Source organism: Eumetopias jubatus, unplaced genomic scaffold (genome assembly GCF_037043125.1).
Source record: "Eumetopias jubatus isolate StellerSeaLion01/CBP00866 unplaced genomic scaffold, mEumJub1_p1.0 scaffold_2, whole genome shotgun sequence".
In the NCBI taxonomy this organism is placed as follows: domain Eukaryota; kingdom Metazoa; phylum Chordata; class Mammalia; order Carnivora; family Otariidae; genus Eumetopias; species Eumetopias jubatus.
In genome coordinates, this window is record NW_028274808.1 from 33,866,649 (window position 1) to 33,888,569 (window position 21,921).

The window sequence follows — 21,921 nt, forward strand, 5'->3', positions numbered from 1 at the left end:
TTTGATGTGGAAGAAAAACCAAGATAACCTAGAATATATTGCCACTCTGCCGTACTGTTTGAGAAAATCATGCTGAGCCTCTGTTTTTCCTTTGAACAAATACTAGATCAATCAGGAATCAGGTGAAAAAATCAAGTGAAATAACACATGTGCCAGTCCCTTATAATGTTATAATAACTATGAAAAACATAACACTTATGATAGTTATTATCGTATTCCTGAAAAGCTATGTGTAATTCAAATGTTTGGATTCATACCCAACATGGGATGAATTGGGACTACAGAAATTTGATGTTTCTTCTCTTTATTGGAGATGTGATCTTCAGTGTTTCTATTTTTAAAATCTGGGTAGTTCAAATACCAGATTGATTTAAAACTAAGTTTAAGCAAATTGTCCATCTCTAAATCTTGACAGGAAGATACTTCTGTTCCTCAAATGATCCACCTCACATAGTCTTGTTCCCTAGGTTCATTGTGGTCTGTGGAAACATTACAGTTGACAGCGTGACTGCATTCCTGAGGAATTTTCTCCGCCATAAGTCAGGGGAAATCAACATCGAGATTGTTTTTCTGGGAGAGTAAGTGTATCTGTATGGTTCATGAGCTCTAAATTAATCCTTGAAATATGTATGCATTTTTTAAATGGAATAAAATAACCTTTGCAATATTCATAGAAAAATTAGGAAATAATAATAAGCAAAAAGAAAAGAAAAGGCAATCTTAAAAACCAGAGTTAATCTCAGAGAATATTTTGGAATATATCTTGCCTGATATTTTTATGTATATGTCCTAACATTGTTTAAAAGATTTCTTATCATTTAGAAAAGTGTTCCGCATTTGTTATTATTACATATGACCAACTATTTTGTGAACTTAAAACAAAATGATTTTTAAGTAGGCTAAATTGTTTTCTCGTTTTATCGTACAATTTTGGTTCATAGTGAGATTGAACAATTTTTATTTGGTCTGATGGTTTCCTTTTTGCTTTTCCTTCCTACAATTTTGTTTCCTAGTGAGACTGAACAGTTTTTGTATGTTTTGACCATTTTCTTTTCCTTTTTTGTGGAATGAAGGAATTCGTCTTTTCATTTCTGTCTTCTCTATGAGGATGGTCATCTGTTGCTTTACTGACTTCTAAGCAGTCTTAATATGTTTTGATATTAGCTTTTTTGTGTCATGTGTTGTAAAGATTTTTCTCTCTTTGCCTTTGTGTGTGTATGTGTGTGCACATGTGCTTTATTTTAATACAAAGCATTGGATTTACGTGCACTATAATCCATTGGCTCTTTCATTATGGCATCTGGCTTTTATGGCATTTTTGGCCTCTCTGTTCTAGAATTAAGCAAATATCCCTCTGGCACTTTTATGTTTTCATATTGAAATATTTTATATTTAAGCTCTCTGGAATTGATTTTGTGTAAAGTGTAGTGAACTACCTTCTTCATTTTGTCTAAAAGGCTCTTCAGTCATCCCCATGTCACTAAATAAGTCAGATATATTTGAAATGACATTTTGATCTTATACAGTATTGTATACAGGATCACTTCAACCTTCACACATTTTATAGTTAACACTCTGTACTTTTTAGATTAGGGCATGCCCTGTCCACTATAACTTTGGGCTCTCATATATGAGATAACCAATAAGCATTTTGAACACCTTCATGGTGCTATTGATGGACAGCCAACAGTTCTGTTTCTCTATCATTGCCTGCCTGTCTTCTCAGTAATTTGTATATTACTTGAATCCTTATTTTAAAAAATAGTAAAAAAAAAAAGTGTTAAAATTGTGATAAGGGGCTAATAATTATAATCCATTTGAGATAAGGAAATCATTAAATACATTTAATTAAATACTGCTCTATTTTCATGGACTAATGTAGGTTATTATAGGTGCTTGTCAAGAGAATGAATGAAATTTTTTAAATGATATAAAATTCATCTAGAATTTTTCCAATTACATATAATTTCTGATGACTCTAAAATTTATATCCTCTGCCAGACATTTTCTGTGGTTCTGTATTCACAAACTAATTGCTTACTGGATATTTCCATCCCAGTGTTTCAAAGGTCCCTCAGATTTAACATTTTCAAAAGTAAACTCATGATCTTATGTCCCTCTCTCCAGCTAACAAGGCAAATTAAAAAAAAATACATGAAGGAAAGAAAACAGTATTTTCTATCTCAGTAAATGGAATGTTATCAGTATAGTTCCTTAAAACAGAAAATGAAGCATTGTGTTTGCTACTCCTCTCCCTCAAAGCCTGTGTACACTTTGATCAATATCATCAATTTTGTCTCCTTAATAAATACTAATTTTGTTTCTACCACTTCATCTCCACTATCACAACCCTATTCAAAGTTAATATTTTGTCTCTCCTTAGTTTCTAGAAAGGCCATTTTATTGATCTGTGCTTTTTTCTCAGCTCTTCTCCTACTGTTATATGATCAATTTATTCTTATTCTTCAGCACTCAGAGAGTCTCCCCCAACCCCCAATTCAAGCTATCTAAATTGGTGAGTTCTAATCCTTCTTTCTCACTGCTCCATTGTATTTCCTTTAAAGCAATGATCATGATCTGCAATTGTGGTAGATTTTTCTTTAACACAACTATTAACATTTCCTTCCCTTACTGTATATTCATATTGCTCCTCTCAATAAAAAATGGAGTCTCTTCCTCTTCCCTTTGCATCTGGGCTGGCCTATGACTGGATTTGATAAATTGAATGCCACAGAGGTGACACTTTGCTGGTTTCAGGCCTAGCCTTTAAGAGGATTGATAGTTTCAACTTTCACTGTCTTGGAGCCCTACATCATCATATAAAGAATCAGAGTAGCTTGCTGGGGAGAAGGTCCAGCCAGCTCTCAGCTGCTCCAGTCACATAAGTGAGACAACAGTCATGCGGGTAAAGTCATTTTGGACATTCCAGCTCTCAGTCAAGCTCCCTAATGAATGTACCCCAATTAATGGCCACAGTCGACATGGTATGGAACAGAAGAATTACCTTGCTGAGACCAGCCAACCCACAAAATCTTGAGAAATAATATATTGTTGTTGTTTTAGATCAGTAAGTTCCAGAATGGTTTGTTTTGTGGAAAGGGATAATTGATACAAAATGTGGTCCTGGAGGTGGGCTGCTATCATAACAAAAGCCAAAATGTGGCTTTCTCCTTGGAACGGGTGGTAGGCAGAGGCTAGACGGGTTGCATGGAGACTCTTACTAGATGCTGGAAAAACAGTGAGGAAAACCACCACTGGATACAGAAAGAACGGCACAATTTTGGTAACAATGTCACCCAAAATAACATGATAGATAGGAAATGTACCAAGTAAGATTGTGAAGGTGGTTGAGAAAATTTCCTGAAAGAATGTTAGGTGTCATTTGCTTTAAGTATAATCATGTATGATAAGATATTGTAAGAAAATGGAGGTAAAAAAGAAACTCTTTAGTTTTCAAGCAGAACTTAAAGGAAATATAGAAGGCTCAGAACAGTCTCTCCAGCTGGCCAAAAAATGTCAGAGGAAAATGACCTCAGGGGGGAAAAAATCAAATCCAGGGTGCTATAAAATATGACCTCAAGGTCAAAGGGTAAGATCTAATCAAGGATGCAGCTGTAAGATCCTTTGTTAAGACCTCAGAAAAAGTTAAGGTGGTGTCTTGTAGATGCTCCTCTTAGTCATGCAAAGGGCTTCTAAGAAGCTGAAGGACATTCTTCCCAGAATTCTAAATTTCTCGAAGTAGAGATCTGTCTCCAAAGGAATCCAAAGGATATGAGTTTGGGGGCGTGAACCTGAATAACATTTATAGAAAGTTATCAATGTCAACTGTCAGCTTGGAGTAAAAGGGAAAGAGAGACTTCACAATGGAAACAAATGCCTCTTGGCCCCCAACCCAGCATAGTCAGAAATTAGGCTGAGAAATCTACTCAGGGACAAACATGGGCCATTTATTCGGAAAACAGAAGATGACTCCTAGAGTCAGAGAGCAGAGATAAGAATTGAGAAAAACAATGGATTGGCTCATGAGAGCAGAACTGGACCCTAATCAAAAACATGCTCTGCCCTCTGAGTCAGGGGGCATGATAAAATGTGCTCAGATAGATTTCATAGTTTCAGTAGACCAGTGATTTCTACATGCTGTCCGTTACCACCCCAGCATCTTTTGACTGGGAGTGTCTGCTGCAGTTTTCCCATCCCTGCCTCATCATGGTATGCTGGGTGTTGAGCGGGAGATGACTTGTCTATCTAGGTCATAGGTCATCAGATGAGGAGGAGCTGTGCCTGAGGATCCCCATCGACATCTAGACTTGATGTAGATGACAAGATCCAGAACTTAAAGCTGATGCTTTAAAGAGATGAAACTTTGGGGAGAGAAAGTGAAAATATTTTGTACAGGGGAGAGATGTGAATTCTTGAGGTAAGATTGTTTTCAGAAGATGGCTGCCAGGATTCCTCCCAATTGTTGACACATATTCTACTCCTCCAAGAAAAGTAGAGTCTGTTCTCCCTTCTGTTGAAACTGGACTGCCGTTCGACTCATTTTAACCAACAAAATGTACAAGAGTGACTGGGGCAGTTATGAGCCCAGCCCTTAAGAGGCCTGGCAGCTTCTGCTTCCAGTTTCTTGGAGCCCTGAAGCACTATAGAAGAAGTTCACCTACTCTGATGGAGAGGAGGCCCATCCAGGTGCCAGCCCTCCAGCTAGCCCAGCTGAGGCAATAGACATATAGGTGATACTATCCTGGATGTTCTAGCCCACTAAAGCCCTCAGCTAAATGCAGACATAGGAGTAACTCCAACAAAACCACATGAAGCAGAAAAGTCACCCAGCTGAGCCAAATCAAAACAAAGAATTTCAAGAAATAACAATTTGTTATCTCAAGCCACAAAGATCTTGAAAATTTTTAAGCAAAAATAGATAACTGATAGAGAAATTGTTTCTTTTCTTTCTTTGGTTACCTGTTAAGAAAAAATTTTCCAAGATATTATGATATAAATTGTCATAAAGGTAAAATATTAATTTATATTCCTGTATATTAGGATACTTAGTGGCATAAACAAAAACTACTTATGACTAAATTAAGCAGAAAGAAATGTATAAATAGATATTATGTAGCTCTCAAAACTTTCAGAAGAGCCAGATAACTAGGCTTAGAGAATATACAACATAAAACAGTAATAATGTGGTATTTATTTTATGTATATTTATATTCTAGGTACTTGATATTTTCTGATATTACTGGAAATACTGTCTTATTAGTTACTTTTTCTAGTGGTTTGCTTTTGGTATAAAACACAGAAGTGACTTTTGTATATTAATCTTCTATCTATCCATATTGCTAAATTTCTCCATTACTGAAACCTTTTTTTGTGGTGCTGTTAGGGGTTTCTATGTAAATAATAGTTTCAAATTAAGATAGTTATTTCCTCCTTTCCAATCCTCCTGTGTACAATTTATTTTATTTTCTTATTGTACTTGATGAGACATCAAATATAACATTAGCAAAAAAAGTGGTGATTATATCTTTTATTTCTCATTTCAAAGAAAACTTTTCTAATATTTTGTCATTAAGGACATCCTTTTTTATTTTAAAGATATTCCTTATTGGGTTAAGGATATTCTCTTCTATTCCTCAAATACCATGAACTGTGTTTCTTAACTGTGAAAAGATATTTTTTATAACCATTTTCTCTGCATCTGAGATGACTCTGTATATATTTTTTTACTTTTAATTTGTTGATGTGGTAAATTACATTAATAGCTTTGGAGTTATGGTTATTTTGACTTTGTAGTATTAGCTGGATACTTTTCCCTTCTAATATCTTCGAAAGACATTGTATAAAAAACGGGATAATTTGTTGCTTGAAAGTATAATAGAAGATACTGTAAAATCATTTAAAACTGGTGGACTTTTTGTTTTGTGGAATTTTTGTTTGGTGTCTGTGTGTGTTTTTTTTTGTTTTGTTTTGAGAGCTTTTAAATTATGGCTTAAATTTCTTTAATAGTCATAGGACTATACGGGCTTTATGTTTCCTTTAGAGTGAGTTCTGAGAGGATATATTTTTAGTAATTTGTTTTGTCTGAGTCTTAAAAGTTGTCGCATTTGGTTAGCTGTAGTATTCTTCCACTCTTATTTTTATCTCTACTTTTCCTGTAGGTATTTTATAATACAAAAATACAAATACAAAAAAAAAAGTCAAGCTCATAGAAGCAGAAAGTAGAAAGGTGGTTGCCCGAAGCTGGGATGCAAAGGGAGGACATGGAAAGGGGTTGGTAAAAGGGTACAAATTTCCAGTTTTAAGATGAATAATTTCTGAGGATCTAATGTATAACATAGTAATTAAAACTAGTAACATTATATTGTGTAATTAAAATTTGCTAAGTGAGTAGAACTTAAATGTTCTTACCCTGAAAAAAGGTAACCATGTAAAGTGATGGATGCGTAAATAAAGTTAATGGGAAGAAGCCTTTCACTATATATATATATATATATATATATATATATGTGTGTATATATATATATATATATATACACATACCAAATTATCACATGATACATTTTATATGGCTCTCAATTTTATTTGTCAATTATACCTCAATAAAGGGAAAAAAGAAAAAAAAGGACTTAGAAACATCAAACTTGACAATTTTTTTTCTGTTTAATCAATCAATAATTGAGAGAGATATGTTGAAATCTCTCATTACAGTGACAATTCATCAATTTATCTCTAGTTTTGTTAATTTTTCTTTATATATTTAGAAGCTATTTCATTAAATTCATCATTGTTTTAAAATGCCATTGTTTAAAATATCTTTTTGAATGATTGAAATGTTTTTGTTTTAGCATCCTTAGTAATTCCTTTTTTTAAAATTTTTGGACATCAATGTGACTTGCATTTTTTCATATCATAGTGATTGACTAGGTCTGAGCTTCAGGCCCATGCCTGGAATAAGGCTAGTATGGATAAGTAAGGGAGGATGGATGTTTTCCTAATGGAAATTAGGAGTTCTTTTAAAGACACTAAATAAATATAACAATCTCTACACCATATTCAGGCATCTTTTTACATCTTTGGTACTACATTCTTTGCCCAGGGTCCCTCCTTCCTTGGAATTAGAAACCATATTTAAGTGCAACATGGCCTATACAACTTTTATTTCTGGATCTGCACTTAAGTGGGATGATCTGAGGCGTGTTGCGGTAAGAACGGGTTCTTTTTCTTCTTCTAGTTTCCCTAAGCTGCAACAATTAAGATCATAAGATGTATTGCTGTTTTAAAAGTATTACTCCAGATACTTAAATTGAAGGAAAATAAGACTTCCTCAATTTTAAAAACTGATCATAAAGGAAATGTAGTAATTGGTCTCTAAATCCTCCTTGACAGATATCAAGCAGAACTCACTGTTTACATACACTTACATTTATTTGTTTCACTAGATTCTCTATCTAATGAAGTTTTATTTTATCAGTCTAAAAAATCTGAAAAAGTTATGGACAGCAAAAGTGTGTTTAATCTTACCATCCAAGTAGGATCATTACCAGATGACAGATTTCCCAACTTTTTGTAAACACACTAATATGCCTTCTGATAGGAGAAACATTAAGGAAAATAGCAGAAATCCCATTAAGGTGGGAATAAAAATAATGAGCAATATCTAACCATCTAGACAGCTTTCAATTAAGATCAAAGCCAGCTTCCCCCCATGTTTTAGGTTTTACAGAATCATATAAACCTAGGGCTTCAGTTTTTAGAATCAGAGATCTATAAAGTTAACATAAAGAATTGAAATAAAAAATGACAGACTCAGAATAAGCTTTCTCTTTCCCACAAGTCGGTATTACAAGAGCCACTTCAATAATTTCCTAGACCCTTAAGATTCAGAATCCACAAATATTGAATGCTTACTTTGGCCCAAACGTACTTCCAGTTCCCCCATTCTTTGCTGTCCTGAACACATAAATATACAGGCAGTTGCTTAAAAACTTGATTTTGGACAATAGGAAAAATATAAGTATGCACTTTCCCCATTTTAAAGCAGTCTTGCATCTTCATTAGAGACTGTTACAGCATCTACCGGACTCTGATCCTGATGTAAAGACATCCTCATCACAACTCCTTCCCAAGAGTGTTCTCTTTCTTATGGGAAATTTTATTATAAAACCATAGGAAAAACCACAGGGGGCACAGTAGAGCATTCCCCATGAGATTAACAAGGTGGCTGCTGTTTAATCTTGAAGAATAGGTGGAATCTGCAGAAGCATGCCTGATTATAGCCAACCCTTTGTGCAGTGATTCCCATGCTGAAGACACTTCAAACATTATGAGGTAAGAACCTAAGAACCTGGTACTTTGTTTTATATGCTTCAATGCTGGTTTTATTTCTACCTCTTTTAAAATAAAGCCTAGTGCAGTGGACTAAAGAGGAGAAGATATCATCTGTCACAGCACTAGGTTCATCCTATTCAATGTTTCTGCCTTTTTTTTTCTCCCAGAGGCTATGAAGATGTAGGAATAAGGTAGTAAAAAATAGAGTATTCTGAGTATCTCTGTGCTTCTCCACATACTTTCCTAAAGTTTCTTATGGATACTATTTAAATTGAAAAGGCAAGCATACAAATAACTGATACCTGTTCAGATAACACCATTATAAATAACATCTTTAACCCACAAAAAATAAAGATGCCATTTGTTATTGGTGAGCCCTGTTTGTAGACTTTACTTATTGGGGTTTTTCCTCCAGTAGTTCTGCTGAAATATTGTGTATCATTTGGTATAATGTGCTTGTGATTATTGGAAAGTATCTTCAAGATGACTAGAGTTGGGTTAACTGCCTTTAACTATGAGCTGTCTATGAGCAGGAGCTTGACTTGTAGTAATGGCTTCAAACTATCATTGTGATGGCAATGGCATTGTGCCTAACCCAGATGAACTCCTGGTCCCCAGAGCATAGTAAACATACATAGCTGAAGGTGATTCTACAAATAGCAAGAAACAGTTGAGAATGTATGCTCTGCATAATACAGTGCATATGAGATAGACCTTAGTTTCTTAATATGTATAATGAGAAAGTTGAATAAGATAGTCTATGAGCTGCTTCATGTTATGGACAGAAATTCAATCTCTTGTTTGTTTGTTTTTTTTTTCCTGTAATTCCTGTGTTTGAGTTTGAAGGCTAAAATACATGAAACTGTCTATTTCCTCCTCAAGAACTGGTTCCAGAAGACCACAGTCTCCTAGTACCAAGAGCTAACCTTTTCCTAGATTTCATTTACTAAATCACTAAAACAATAGCACTGTTTACTGTGTATGTTATTAAACAGAACATTTTTAGAAAACAACATAACAGTGAATTTTATGTATTGTTTTATTATGCTTACCCACATATCAGTTTAATTCTGAAATTAATTATATTGCAAAGCCATTGAATATGGCACATCACTGATGAGCATATTTGTTATTTATGTAGGGTTCTCTCTATCAAGAACTATAACCCTAATACCAGAATCATCATACAGATACTTCAATCCCATAACAAGGTATGGTAACATTCTAGTCTATCTATTATCTTCTTCTTTTAGTCTATGGAGTTAAATGATTTATTTCATCTAAGTAGTAAAACTTATTAATTTCTATAATTAATAGACCTATAGATCTACACTCAAAAAGTTTTTCCAACTACAGGTGAAATTTGGAGTCTCATTAAGATTGTTAATCCCTTAGGGGAACCTGGGTGGCTCAGTCGGTTGAGCGTCAAACTCTTGGTTTCCGCTCAGGTCATGATCTCAGGGTCCTAGGATTGAGCCCCACATCAGGCTCCATGCTCAGCAGGGAGTCTGCTTAAGGATTCTCTCCCTCCCCCCTTATCCCTCCCCCTGCTCATGTTTTCTCTCTCTTGAATAAATAAATAAATCTTTTAAAAATTATTAATCACTTAAAAATGTAAGTTCATAAAGAAGTATAGTTTCATACTTTAACAGCTGCTGCCTGAGAGTCTAACTTCCAGTCCACCTGAATCTAGGTGCTGAGATCCTTTCCTTTGGGACATTGACAGCTCTGGACATACCCTCAACTACTGGGAGCCCCTAAAAATGAATTAGGCTGATTAGACAATTACAAAGGTTTGAGAGACAACCAGAAGCTATGTCATGGTTGAACAATAAGGTTCAACTCCTAGAGAAGGCCATTTCTTCAAAACTGAGTGAGGTGGCTGTTTTATCTAATGCAGAATTTCAGGGGAAATGAAGAAAGAGAGGAATATATTCTAAATGAAAGAATAAGATAAGACCTCAGAAAAAGACCTTAATGAGACAGAGATGAATGACTTACCTAATAGAGAGTTCAAAACAGTCATAAAGATGCTCACTGAGCTAGGGCAAAGAATGGATGAAGAAAGTGAAAACTTCACAAAGAGATGGAATTTATAAGAAAGTACCAAATAGAAGTCACAGAGCTGAGGAATTTAATAACTGAATCAAAAAATACAATAGAGGAGTTCAACAGCAGACTAGATGACGCAGAAGAATCAGCAAACTTGAAGACAGGGTAGTGGGACACACCTAATTAGAGTAGCAAAAAGAAAAAAGAATGAAATGAGTGGAGATAGCTTAAGGGACAATGTCAATTGCATTATAGGGGTCCCAGAAGGAGAAAACAAAGGGGCAGAAAACATATGTGAAGAAATAGTGACTGAATACTTCCCTAACCTGGGGAAGAAAACAGACATTCACATCCAGGAAGCAGAATTCCAAATAAGATAAAGTAAAGAGACCCACACTAAGACTCATAATCAAAGCATCAAAAGCTAAAGACAAAGAGAGAATCTTAAAGTCAGCAAGAGAAAAACAACTTGTAACGTATAAGGGAACCACCATGGGGTACCTGGGTGGCTCAGTTGGTTAAGCATCTGCCTTGGCTCACGTCCTAATCCTGGGGTCCTGGGGTGAGAGTCCTTAGGCTCTCTGCTCAGCAGGGAGCCTGCTTCTCCCTCTCCCTCTGCCTGCCGCTTCCCCAGCTTGTGCTCTCTCTCTCTATCAAACAAATAAATAAAATCTTAAAAAAAGGGGGGGGAACCACCATAAGACTACTTAGCAGATTTTTTTAGCAAAAAACTTCACAGACCAGAAGGAAATGACCCAATCTATTCAAAGTACTGAAAGAAATTTAAAAAAGACTGCCAACCCTGAGTAGTCTTATCTGGCATTGTTGTCCTGCAGAATTAAAGAAGCGAGTTTTCCATACAAGCTAAATCTAGAGGAGTTCATCATGACTAGGACTACTTTACAAGAAATGTTAGAGAAACTTCTTAAAACTGAAAGGAAAGGGCATCAATTACTAACAGGAAAAGATACGAAAGTGTACATCTCAATGGCAAAGGCAAACGCGTCATAAAATTCAGAATAATCTAATGTTGTAAAGGTGGATTAATCACTCATGAAGCTAGTATGAAGGTTAAAAGAAAAAAGTAGTAAAAGTAACTATAACTGTGATTCTTAGGGCTACACACACAAGGCCAGAAGCTATAGATTGTAATATCAAAAATAAAATGTGGGAGGGGGGATAAAAATGTAGTTTTAGAATGTCATCAAACTTAAGTATAGATTGTTATAAAAATGAGTTATATAAACCTCATAGTAACCATAAAGGAAAAACCTATAGTAGATATACAACAAGTGAAGAGGAAGGACTCTAAGATCTACAGAAACTCATCAAATCACAAAGGAAGAGAGCAAGAGAAGAAGAAAGGAACAGAGGATTTACAAAACAGCCAGAAAAAAATTAACAAATGACAATAGATACATACCTATCAGTAATTACTTTAAATATAGATAAATTCTCCATTTATATTTAAAGAAAAAGGGATATATATATAAAAAAATAAAATATAATATATAATAAATATATATGCTATAAATATAATGGAATTTTGTTCAGCCATGAAAAAGGAAATTCTGCATTTGCTACAGTATGGGTGGGCCTTGAGGGAATTATGCTAAGTGTAGTAAGTCAGAGAAAGACAAATACCATATGATTTCCCTCATACATGGTACTTTAAAAATTAAAAAAAAGGGGGGGCACCTAAGTGGCTCAGTCGTTAAGCGTCTGAACTCAATTTTGCAACTCTTACTATTTTTGTTTTAAAAAATGGGAGCAGTAGACTACTCACAATTTTTTTAAAAGCTGAATTTGTTCTTATCACTTCCACTGACGTGGACACAATAAATGCTTTCAAGTAAATGCTTTCAAATAAATGCAAGAAAGACGTCCATTCAGAAAAAAAAAAAAAAAAAACTTTGAATTGTATTTCTTCTTAATGTCTGACCTACTTTCTACCATGAAACAGGTTTTTCTGCCAAAAATCCCCAGCTGGAACTGGAATACCGGAGACAACATCATCTGCTTTGCCGAGTTAAAACTTGGCTTCATCGCCCAAGGCTGTCTGGTGCCAGGCTTGTGCACCTTTCTAACGTCTCTATTTGTTGAACAAAACAAAAAGGTGACCTTGTAAATTTGTTGTTGAATCCTGGCTTTTTCCCCATATCCTTACATGTTAGGATCAGACATAGAAAAAAAAAATTGAGGAAGGCAAGAAGGCCCCAAGAAATGAGATATGACTTCCACTTGAACTATGAGAGGATTGAGTGGTCTAGACGGAAGTCCCAGGTACTGCACTGACCTTGAAGAAGTTATTGATCTTATTCTTGTCTAAGAATATTTATCTGCAAAATAGAAATCATAGCTTTGCTCCCTACCTGTAGTCTACAATGTTATGATTATAAAGGTAGAAATACTTTGAGTTATTGAAAGCAGAAATATAAATAAAAATAAAGGTTATATTATTAGTGGTAAAATCATATATTTAAATATAAATTAAATATATAATAATTGATAAATAATATATTCATTGAGCAAGTAACAATTAAAATCAATTTTTCAGGTTATTTTGGGGACATTCTATACAGTAATAACAATAGTCACCACATATTGAGTACCTACTATGTCACTTATTTTAAATACATTATGTTTCCCTTTGATAATATTTCAAGGTTGAATCACAGTAATGGGTCAGTGAAGCTTACCAACTTGATCGTATAGTGAAGTTAATGAGTAGCAGAGGTAGAATTGTCTGACCTAATGTCTTACAACAATGCTTGATGCCTGTGGTTTTTGGGTATCTACTCACAATCTCCCACATCAGGTCCTCTGATACCTTTGAGACAAAATAAGTGGTTCAAAGGGACTGTTGGGATGACTGCGATAGCACGAAGTACAGCCTTCGAAATGCCACCCACATGAAATGTTCCAGGAAAGGTTCCAACCCTTAGCTGGACCCAGTATCACGTTGTCCAGAGGCTCTCCAGAGAATGACCTTTCCTCTCCATTTATTAGGAGTCTACATATGCCTTCTCTTATATTCAATTCCCTCTTGGCCTTCCTTTACACTTTATTTCCTTCATTAATAAATTTAAAAAACTTTTACATCTTTTTTGGTTTTGTCCCTGGTACTATCTAAAAAAAATAAAACCAAAAAAATGAGCCTTGATGCCGCTATAATGAACCTGCCTTAGCTTTCTCTTCCTGCTCACTGTTTATGGCCTCAAAAAGTGCTTGTGAAGAAATTGTCTCTGCCTGTGCTGTGTACTTAGAAAGTGCAAGATAACTGTTCTGCCAGATTGTTATACATGTATACATGTACAGTGACTTGCTTGGGCTCTCCATGGAGTCTCCAACCAAGACAATGGAATTTGTAAACTGTCGCCACTCTGGGGGTTTGAATCCATCACTTTTCACCAAGTCTCAAGGACAGGTATGTTTGAGAGGGTGCTTCCAAAACGTTAATTGTGCATACAAATCCCCTGGAGGTCTGGTTAAAATGCAGATTCTGATTCCAAAAATCTGAGTAAGGCTTCATTTCTGAAAAAATCTCCTGGGGTGTCCAGGCTGCTGGTCTATGGACACTTTAAAGACTGGAAAACATTAACAGGAGTGAATGATAGTTGTATCATAGTATATACAGTCTATATAATAACAAGATAACATCCATCGTGATGACTCTGATTTTAATCTCCATGGCTGGAGAAAGTAAATGGAATGAGAGCTCTCTATGAAGACTTCATGTGTTTCATGGAAATAGAGGAGGAAGAGATTTGAAACTAACCCTATATTATGTTGTTCTTCTTTCTGTGTAATCTAAAGTTGTAACCATCTCACTGAAGATGGTCATCTGTCAATATTCATCATAAGAAGGCTTTTAGGGGGGTGCTTGGGTGGCTCAGTCAGTTGAGCAGCTGCCTTCAGCCCAGGTCATGATCCCAGGGTCCTGGGATCGCGTCCCGCATCGGGCTCCTTGCTCAGCAGGAGCCTGCTTCTCCCTCTCCCTCTGCTTGCCACTCACTCGCTTGTTCTCTTCTCTCCTTGTCAGATAAGTAAATAAATAATCTTAAAATTAAAAAAGAGAAGACTTTGGGATATAGGAATTGTGAGAGATTTGTGGTTATGATAATTTTTTTTTTTTTTTTTTTGGAAGTGAAGTCTAAAACCCACTTTCAGAAATCCTAAACTAGGCAGGGACAGGGTAAGATTTTTTTAATGCTATACTCATAGCTCTGGTGTTTTAGATTCTGTAATAAACAATTAACTTAGGATTAACAGCTAGGACTCCAGTGTCTTATGATTGATTTTTCTTGAATTAGACACTTACTTTCTCTGTCAGTTTCTGCATCAATAGAATGAGAGTTATTCATCTCATAACCTGATTTTTCTAAGTATTATGTTAATATCTGTAAAACTTCCAAGTACTCAGATTCAAGACCTTGGATCGATGATATGTGTTTCAAGAGCATTTCCAGTTGCTTTAGGCTTAAATTTAGATTAGATCTACACCAACTGACATACTTGAGCTCCCTTATTCTACTATCTAAATCCAAAATCCGTCTTATCGTCCTATTTCCCTTTCTAATCTTAAAAAAATGAACACAGTAAGTCTTCTCCATTTCTATCATTTTTTTACCCTCTTTCAAAAACTGAAACATTTACATTAGAAGCAGTAAGCCCATTTTTTTAGTTATGGAGACTTGAATAGGGACTCCCAGTGAAGTGAGTGCTCCTCAATAGAGAAATTTAAGAAAGTGGGTGGGAGAAGATAGGAGATTCAGCCGAATCTTGGAAAGGGGACTGCAGGGCGAGTGCCTGGATTGCTTGATACAAGTAGTCCTTTTTTGTAAGGCAGGATATTTTTTTCTGTGTGTGTGTGTGTGTGTGTGTGTGTGTGTGTGTGTGTGTGTGTGTTGTGTTTTCTAAACCACAGGCTGGCTATCTGAGGAGTATTTCTGAACCGGCCTTAACCCTCCACAGCCAAAGTGTTTCAGAGCTTATAGAAATTCCAGACATTCACCTGGGATTCTGGGCTTTAAGAGGACACTGCCCTGCCTTGTCAGAGCAGTGTGGTGGGGGTCTCATGGCAGCAGATGTGGGGAGAATGATGAGGATGAATGGAGAGCATAACAAAATTCTGAGTTCTTACACAAATATCAGAGACGAGTTACCCAACAGGCCACATCCCCCACAGGCTGTATTTAGCCTTTTTGAGAGATATCCTTCTCCCTTCTCATCTCCCTTTTCTCTAGAGACCTATTGCTGTCCCTGATTTTTATATTCTCATTTCCATTGATCAGGATGACTCTTTAAGTTCATTTGAAGCTATGAAGAGTTCCAATACTGGGCAGATGCCTTGAATGTTTTTTCTTTGTGGTGTATGGCTAGTCAATAGAAAACTTAATATGTTAAAAAAAAAATCTTGAACAGCCATATCTATGGAGAGACAACTTAGATTCCATATTATCCTTCTCTTACTGTTACTGACTCAAAAATCAGTCTACCTTGCTGAAATTATTAGGAGAAGAATTCCAGTTTCCAGCAAAGAGTCTTGAATGCCATCTGGGAAGAAACCAAGTCATGATACTTTCACTTCATTCTGAACTTTCTAGTGTAAATAGTTGAGATATATGGTAGAGTTTTAGCTCTTCCTTTGACGTTTTTTCAGTTAACCACTAGGACAAATCTCCTTTCTATGACCTAAGTACAATGGGTGCCAGTTTGTTGCTTAGCAGGATATACAACTTGAATTATAACATCCCATATTCCATATCAGTGTGCTACATGTGGCATGATTGTGTATTCCAGGTTTCTCCTAAACAGCCCTGGCAAAAATATTTCTTTAATGGCCTGAAGAACAAAATCCTTACTCAACGTCTCTCTGATGACTTTGCTGGAATGAGTTTTCCTGAAGTTTCCCGGTAAGTTAAGGGAAATACTTTCCTCTTTCTTCATGCAATGATATTATTTCAACAATGTTCATTGGGGGGCCACTGTGGGCCAGGCTCCATGATAAACACTGAATGTGTAGAATAAACAAGTCTGTATCTCTGCAATTTAGAAGCTTGTAGTATATATGGGACAATTTCATATCTGTCACAGATGTACTTTAGAATGGTTTCACTTACATTTGGGAGGCTCTTCTTCTGCCGAGGTACTAATGTTTTCCCAGACACAGAGCACAAATATTGGTCATATTCTTGTAAATTAGTACCCTGCTGTCCTCTTTCCTCACAATTCCTTGTCTTCCTTCCTAGGCTCTGTTTTGTGAAGATGGGACTCATGCTGATAGCCATCGAACACAAATCCATGTTTCATGGTTACTGGTACCAATGAGACTTTGAATCTCTTCAGTTTTTTAAAAGAGAATCTTTATGATTAAGAGTTTTCCAAAAATGCAGCCATAACTAAACTTTTGCCTTTTGTTGAGAGCCAGCCTGTTGGGTACCCAGTCTGCTGTGGTGCACTTAGTACTCTCTCTAATGATTGGGGTTAGAATCTAATGATTGGTGTTAGAATGGTCACCCTAGTGGGTAGACAGGTGCTTTGCCTTTGTTCCCACAGCCCTCCCCAAATTCTCTTTCATAAGCAGGGGAGAGAAGAAATGGTCTCCTTCTCAGATCTGTTCCTTTTAATTTATTACCAGGTCTTGTAACTCTTGACCATGAAATAGTACTATGAGAAGAATTATGACAAAAAATGCTCCCACCAACTGTAGCTTTAGAAGCTAAGCTACAAAATATGGCAAAATGGGAATTTCGCTTATTGGACAAAGTCTGCTATTGGTAGGGTAGATAAAGAAGCAACATTATTAGAACATTGGAATTTCTTGAGAACCCATGATGGATAATATGATAATAAGTAAGATAATTTATCAAGTAATAAAAAAGAAAATCCAGGAAAAACAGTGAATTAGCTACAGTGATATATATAGAGATTAAAAATACTGAAAAATAAGAAAAACTAAGTGTTTAAATGGAATGGAGCACAAGAAAGACTATTATATTGGCCTATGTATGTTTTTTTTAGTGGAAAACTAAGTTGAATTAAATTGGAATCAACAGACTAAATTCTGATCCTGATTATGACTCACTAGCTCCGTGGTGTTGGAGAAATATCTATTCTCTGGGAAATGAGGAAGTCATGTTAATACCCGAGACTCTTTATAGCTCTAAAACTGACCTTATCAGGAGCTTTAGAATTATAGGAAACTAGTCAAAATTCAACGAGTTTGAATGATATCAGATGGACTACAAAGGAACAATTTTATATGAAAGTTTGGAAAGAAGAAAAATCGAAGTATACATGTTACAAAATATATCTGGGCAAAAGAAGTCAGTGGGTACTGTACAAAGGAAGTCACTAAGGAGAGAATAACAAATAGTATCGTCTGGCTGGCTAAATTCTATTTAACAATTGACCTTAGATTAGTTGCCTAATATGGAATCTAAATTGTCTCTCCATAGATATAGCTGCTCAAGATTTTTTTTAACATATTGAGTCGGTAACAGTAAGAGAAGGATAATATGGAATCTAAGTTGTCTCTCCATAGATATGGCTTTCAAGATTTTTTTAACATATTAAGTTTTCTATTGACTAGCCATACACCACAAAGAAAAAACATTCAAGGCATCTGCCCAGTATTGGAACTCTTCATAGCTTCAAATGAACTTAAAGAGTCATCCTGATCAATGGAAATGAGAATATAAAAATCAGGGACAGCAATAGGTCTCTAGAGAAAAGGGAGATGAGAAGGGAGAAGGATATCTCTCAAAAAGGCTAAATACAGCCTGTGGGGGATGTGGCCTGTTGGGTAACTCGTCTCTGATATTTGTGTAAGAACTCAGAATTTTGTTATGCTCTCCATTCATCCTCATCATTCTCCCCACATCTGCTGCCATGAGACCCCCACCACACTGCTCTGACAAGGCAGGGCAGTGTCCTCTTAAAGCCCAGAATCCCAGGTGAATGTCTGTGCTCAAGAAAATCTCAGAATCTAAATCTGTGCACAAATGGTCTCTCTGCCAGAAATAGGTCACCATAAAAAGGATGGAGTCTTAGAACGATAAGCCAGGCAATTTGGGGTTTAGACTGGCCCAGAACTTGGCCTTCAGCAACATGGGCTGTGCATTGGAATTATTTGCAAAGCTTTAAAGGCATATAGATTCCAAAATCCCACTCTGAATTTTACAAAATCAAAATCTGGAAGGGTGGGACAAGAGAATTTTTAAAGTCCCCATGCTATAGTCAGTTTTTTCACTGGTATTTGTAAACTGCACCAAATGCTCTTGAGGTCCTTTCTAACTTTAGCATCCTAGATTTCTTTAAACTTCATTAGGATGACTATGGGATTTCACAGACTAGAAACACAAACATTTATTAGGCAATTAATTTCCACATATATTCAAGATATCCTGGTGCTGTTTAGTACCTAGCACATATGTACCCCTAATGAAAGAGGAACCTGATACAAATTACATTTAACTTTGGTTTCTCACCGAAGTGTCAGGTGAATTAAAGAGATTAAATCCTGATTTGGATAACAACAGTCTTACACGATTGCTAGTTCATGACCAACAGTGCTACAGCACTTTACTTACATAAACTCTTGAATCTCTACAACAATGGGTACAATTCTTAGTCCCATTTTACAGAGCAGGAAGATGATGCCCAGAAAAGTTAAAATTTTCCCAAACTCACATCAGTCCCAAGTGGCAGAGCCAGCATCTTAACTCAGCATGACTATGGGAGCGGTGATTCTGATCACTATATTGTACTAAATCTACCACAGCCATAAGTGGAAGGAAAATAGGGCATCTCAATGGCTGGGATTTAGACTAGTATACAGAAAAACTGGAGGGGAAACCCATCTTTTCTTACCTTTTATTTTCTCTTCTAATTGATACACTTGAACAGACTTTAAAACTTGGAAAAGCCCAGGGCACCTGGATGGCTTAGTTAAGCATCTGACTCTTGATTTCAGCTCAGGTCATGATCTCAGGGATGTGAAATGGAGCCCCACATCAGGCTCCAAGCTAGGTGAAGCTTGCTTAAGATTCTCTCTCTCCCTTTCCCTCTGCCCTTCCCCCTGCTTATGTGCTCATGCTTTCTCTCTCCTCTCTCTCAAATAAATAAGTAAATAAATATTAAAAAAAAAACTTGGAAAAGCCTTTGACAATCATAAGGATTTGTCTTAGGGAATAATTTATCATCTGCTAAGAGATAAAGCTGGATCTGACCCTAGTCAGATAATGTTCTAAGTTTGTTCCTGTAGTGAACATTATCTAGAGAGCAACTGGCCATGATCCATGAAGAGGATATCAAGCCAGTTTGGAAAAATCTTCAAAGGGAGTTCACCTCTTCTTTCAAATGCAACCACAGCTATTATTGTGACTGTATATTCATAACTAAATATTTAATATAAGTTCAGAGGACACTCCCTCAAAAATAAGAGATATGAAGATACAACTAAGTTTATGCTTGCAAGCTAGTGAACATCAGCCAATGATACTGGGGTGGGGGCACAAATCCATATTCTTTTCCTTTCAAAGTTAAAAGCATTTATTCTGCTCATTAATATCAGTCAGTAAACATTTGGAGAATGCCATCCAATGTCTCAGATAATAAACTACCTCAATACAGGGGCGCCTGGGTGACTCAGTCATTAAGCATCTGCCTTCAGCTCAGGTCATGATCCCAGGGTCCTGGGATTGAGCCCCGCATCAGGCTCCCTGCTCCGTGGGAAGCCTGCTTCTCCCTCTCCCACTCCCCCTGCTTGTGTTCCCTCTCTCACTGTCTCTCTCTCTCTGTCAAATAAATTAAAAAAATAAAATAAATTAAACTACCTCAATACAGCCTCAACCCAGCTACTCAGCATCTTTCTACTCTTGACGTAGTATGGAAGAGATTTTGTGGTACAACCCTTTTTATTTTTGTAAGGCTCTTACACTCACAAGTTACTTTGGAGTACCCTAACAACAGAATAACTTTGCCCAAATTAAGACTTCACTTCTTTCCAATGTTAATATAAAAGGAGTGTTTTACAGGAGTAAAGGAGTACTTTTACCATGAGCAAATGAAGTGATGGTAGTTTCAAGGTTATAAGACCTCATCGTGTTGGAGGTCTGAATTAAAGGAAATAAAAATGGGATAGCCTGACATACATAGGAATAAATGTGAGGAATTCAAATAGTCGTAATATAGTACTGCATCAAGGAGTATCATGGGTGAAATTTGTAAGATGTCATTTTCAAACACACAAACCATACGGAAAGAGAACATCCAAGTGTTCATATAGAATAGAAACAACTCATGTGGTTCCTGATCTCAAAAATCTGGCAATCAAGATAGAAAAAAAAAAATGAAGTCAAAAGAAATATGCAAGTTCAGAAATTGCATAGGCAAATAAAAGGAAATTTTGAATCCAGCTGGTTAACTAGACATGATTTAATTTTAAAGGGCAAGTAGCCTAAGGATAAACACCACTACTATGACCATAAGACTTACAACCATGTGGCCATGGCATTGGGTAGCCTAAATTAGCAAGGCTTCATGCATCTGAGTTGGTTTAACCATTTCAGATTCAGAACACAGTCCAGGAAGGAGCTCACCCTTAGCTCAGCTGTGTGCAACTCAGCAATCATGTTGTGACCTTACTCCCTTCTGGATATTTAGCACCAATCAAAGATATATAATCAAATGCAGTTTTTCTACTGTGTTTAGCAGTAAAGGGGGATGGAGTCTTATTAACTCTACAATTTAGAGAATCCATTGGTAATGACAGAATGAAACAACAAATATTGCCACAGATATTAAACGGGAAAATTACTGTATTTTTATTTTCTGTTTCCAGTGGTCTGCTACTAAATCCACCTGCACAAGTTAGGCTGTGTAAGAACACACTAGGATTCTTTATTGCTGAATCTACAAAGGAAGTCATAAGGTAATGTTTTTTTATTACTTTATGTGGAGAAAGTCCTAAAGCAAATGCAACTTAATGGCAGACAAAGTGCGTCAGCACCATGCTTCCTTAGTGTTAAGCCTCATATAAGTCATTCTTGATTTGCTTTTATTGTCCAGAGCCTCCTTTTACTGTGCCACCTGTCACAGTGATATCTTTGCTCCTGAGCTAATTGAAAAATGTAGCTGCAAAGCCAAGATCCATCGACACTTCCCAGGTAACTGCACTTAGTATCTGGTTGCCCTCAGCCCAGCTTCTTGGGGCATGGCCAAAGAAAGAGGAGAAGTTCTATCTCTTAAAAGATAATACCCATTTGAACTTGGCCAAGAAGTGGCAGATATTTCCCCAAACTGGGCATACAAGACCTGAGAATCAGTCTTTTAGAGCTGGAAGAAATCTTGCTAGGTATCTAGTTAGACTTCTTCACAGGCCAAGCAAATGAGTACTAAAAGAGATTCAGTGATGTTCAAAGTCAAGAGCCAATTGCAGGCAACCCCGAACTCAATACCAGACCTGCTGACGTTCAGCCCGTTGCTTTTCACTCCATCACAGTGGTCTTCCCATCTTCAGTCTCAAAGGTCAACCTG

General features: G+C 36.3%; 1 protein-coding gene across 1 annotated transcript in view; it reads left to right on the forward strand.

Annotated features, from left to right (window-relative positions):
• Positions 1-21,921, forward strand: part of KCNU1 (potassium calcium-activated channel subfamily U member 1) — a 154,993-nt gene that overhangs the window by 30,187 nt on the left and 102,885 nt on the right. The window contains exons 10-18 of the mRNA XM_088021308.1: positions 468-578; positions 7,097-7,202; positions 8,246-8,328; positions 9,470-9,539; positions 12,344-12,496; positions 16,183-16,295; positions 16,632-16,700; positions 21,227-21,316; positions 21,454-21,551. Of these exons, the coding sequence (XP_087877434.1) occupies positions 468-578; positions 7,097-7,202; positions 8,246-8,328; positions 9,470-9,539; positions 12,344-12,496; positions 16,183-16,295; positions 16,632-16,700; positions 21,227-21,316; positions 21,454-21,551 (893 nt within the window). The remainder of the gene's footprint in view (positions 1-467; positions 579-7,096; positions 7,203-8,245; positions 8,329-9,469; positions 9,540-12,343; positions 12,497-16,182; positions 16,296-16,631; positions 16,701-21,226; positions 21,317-21,453; positions 21,552-21,921) is intronic.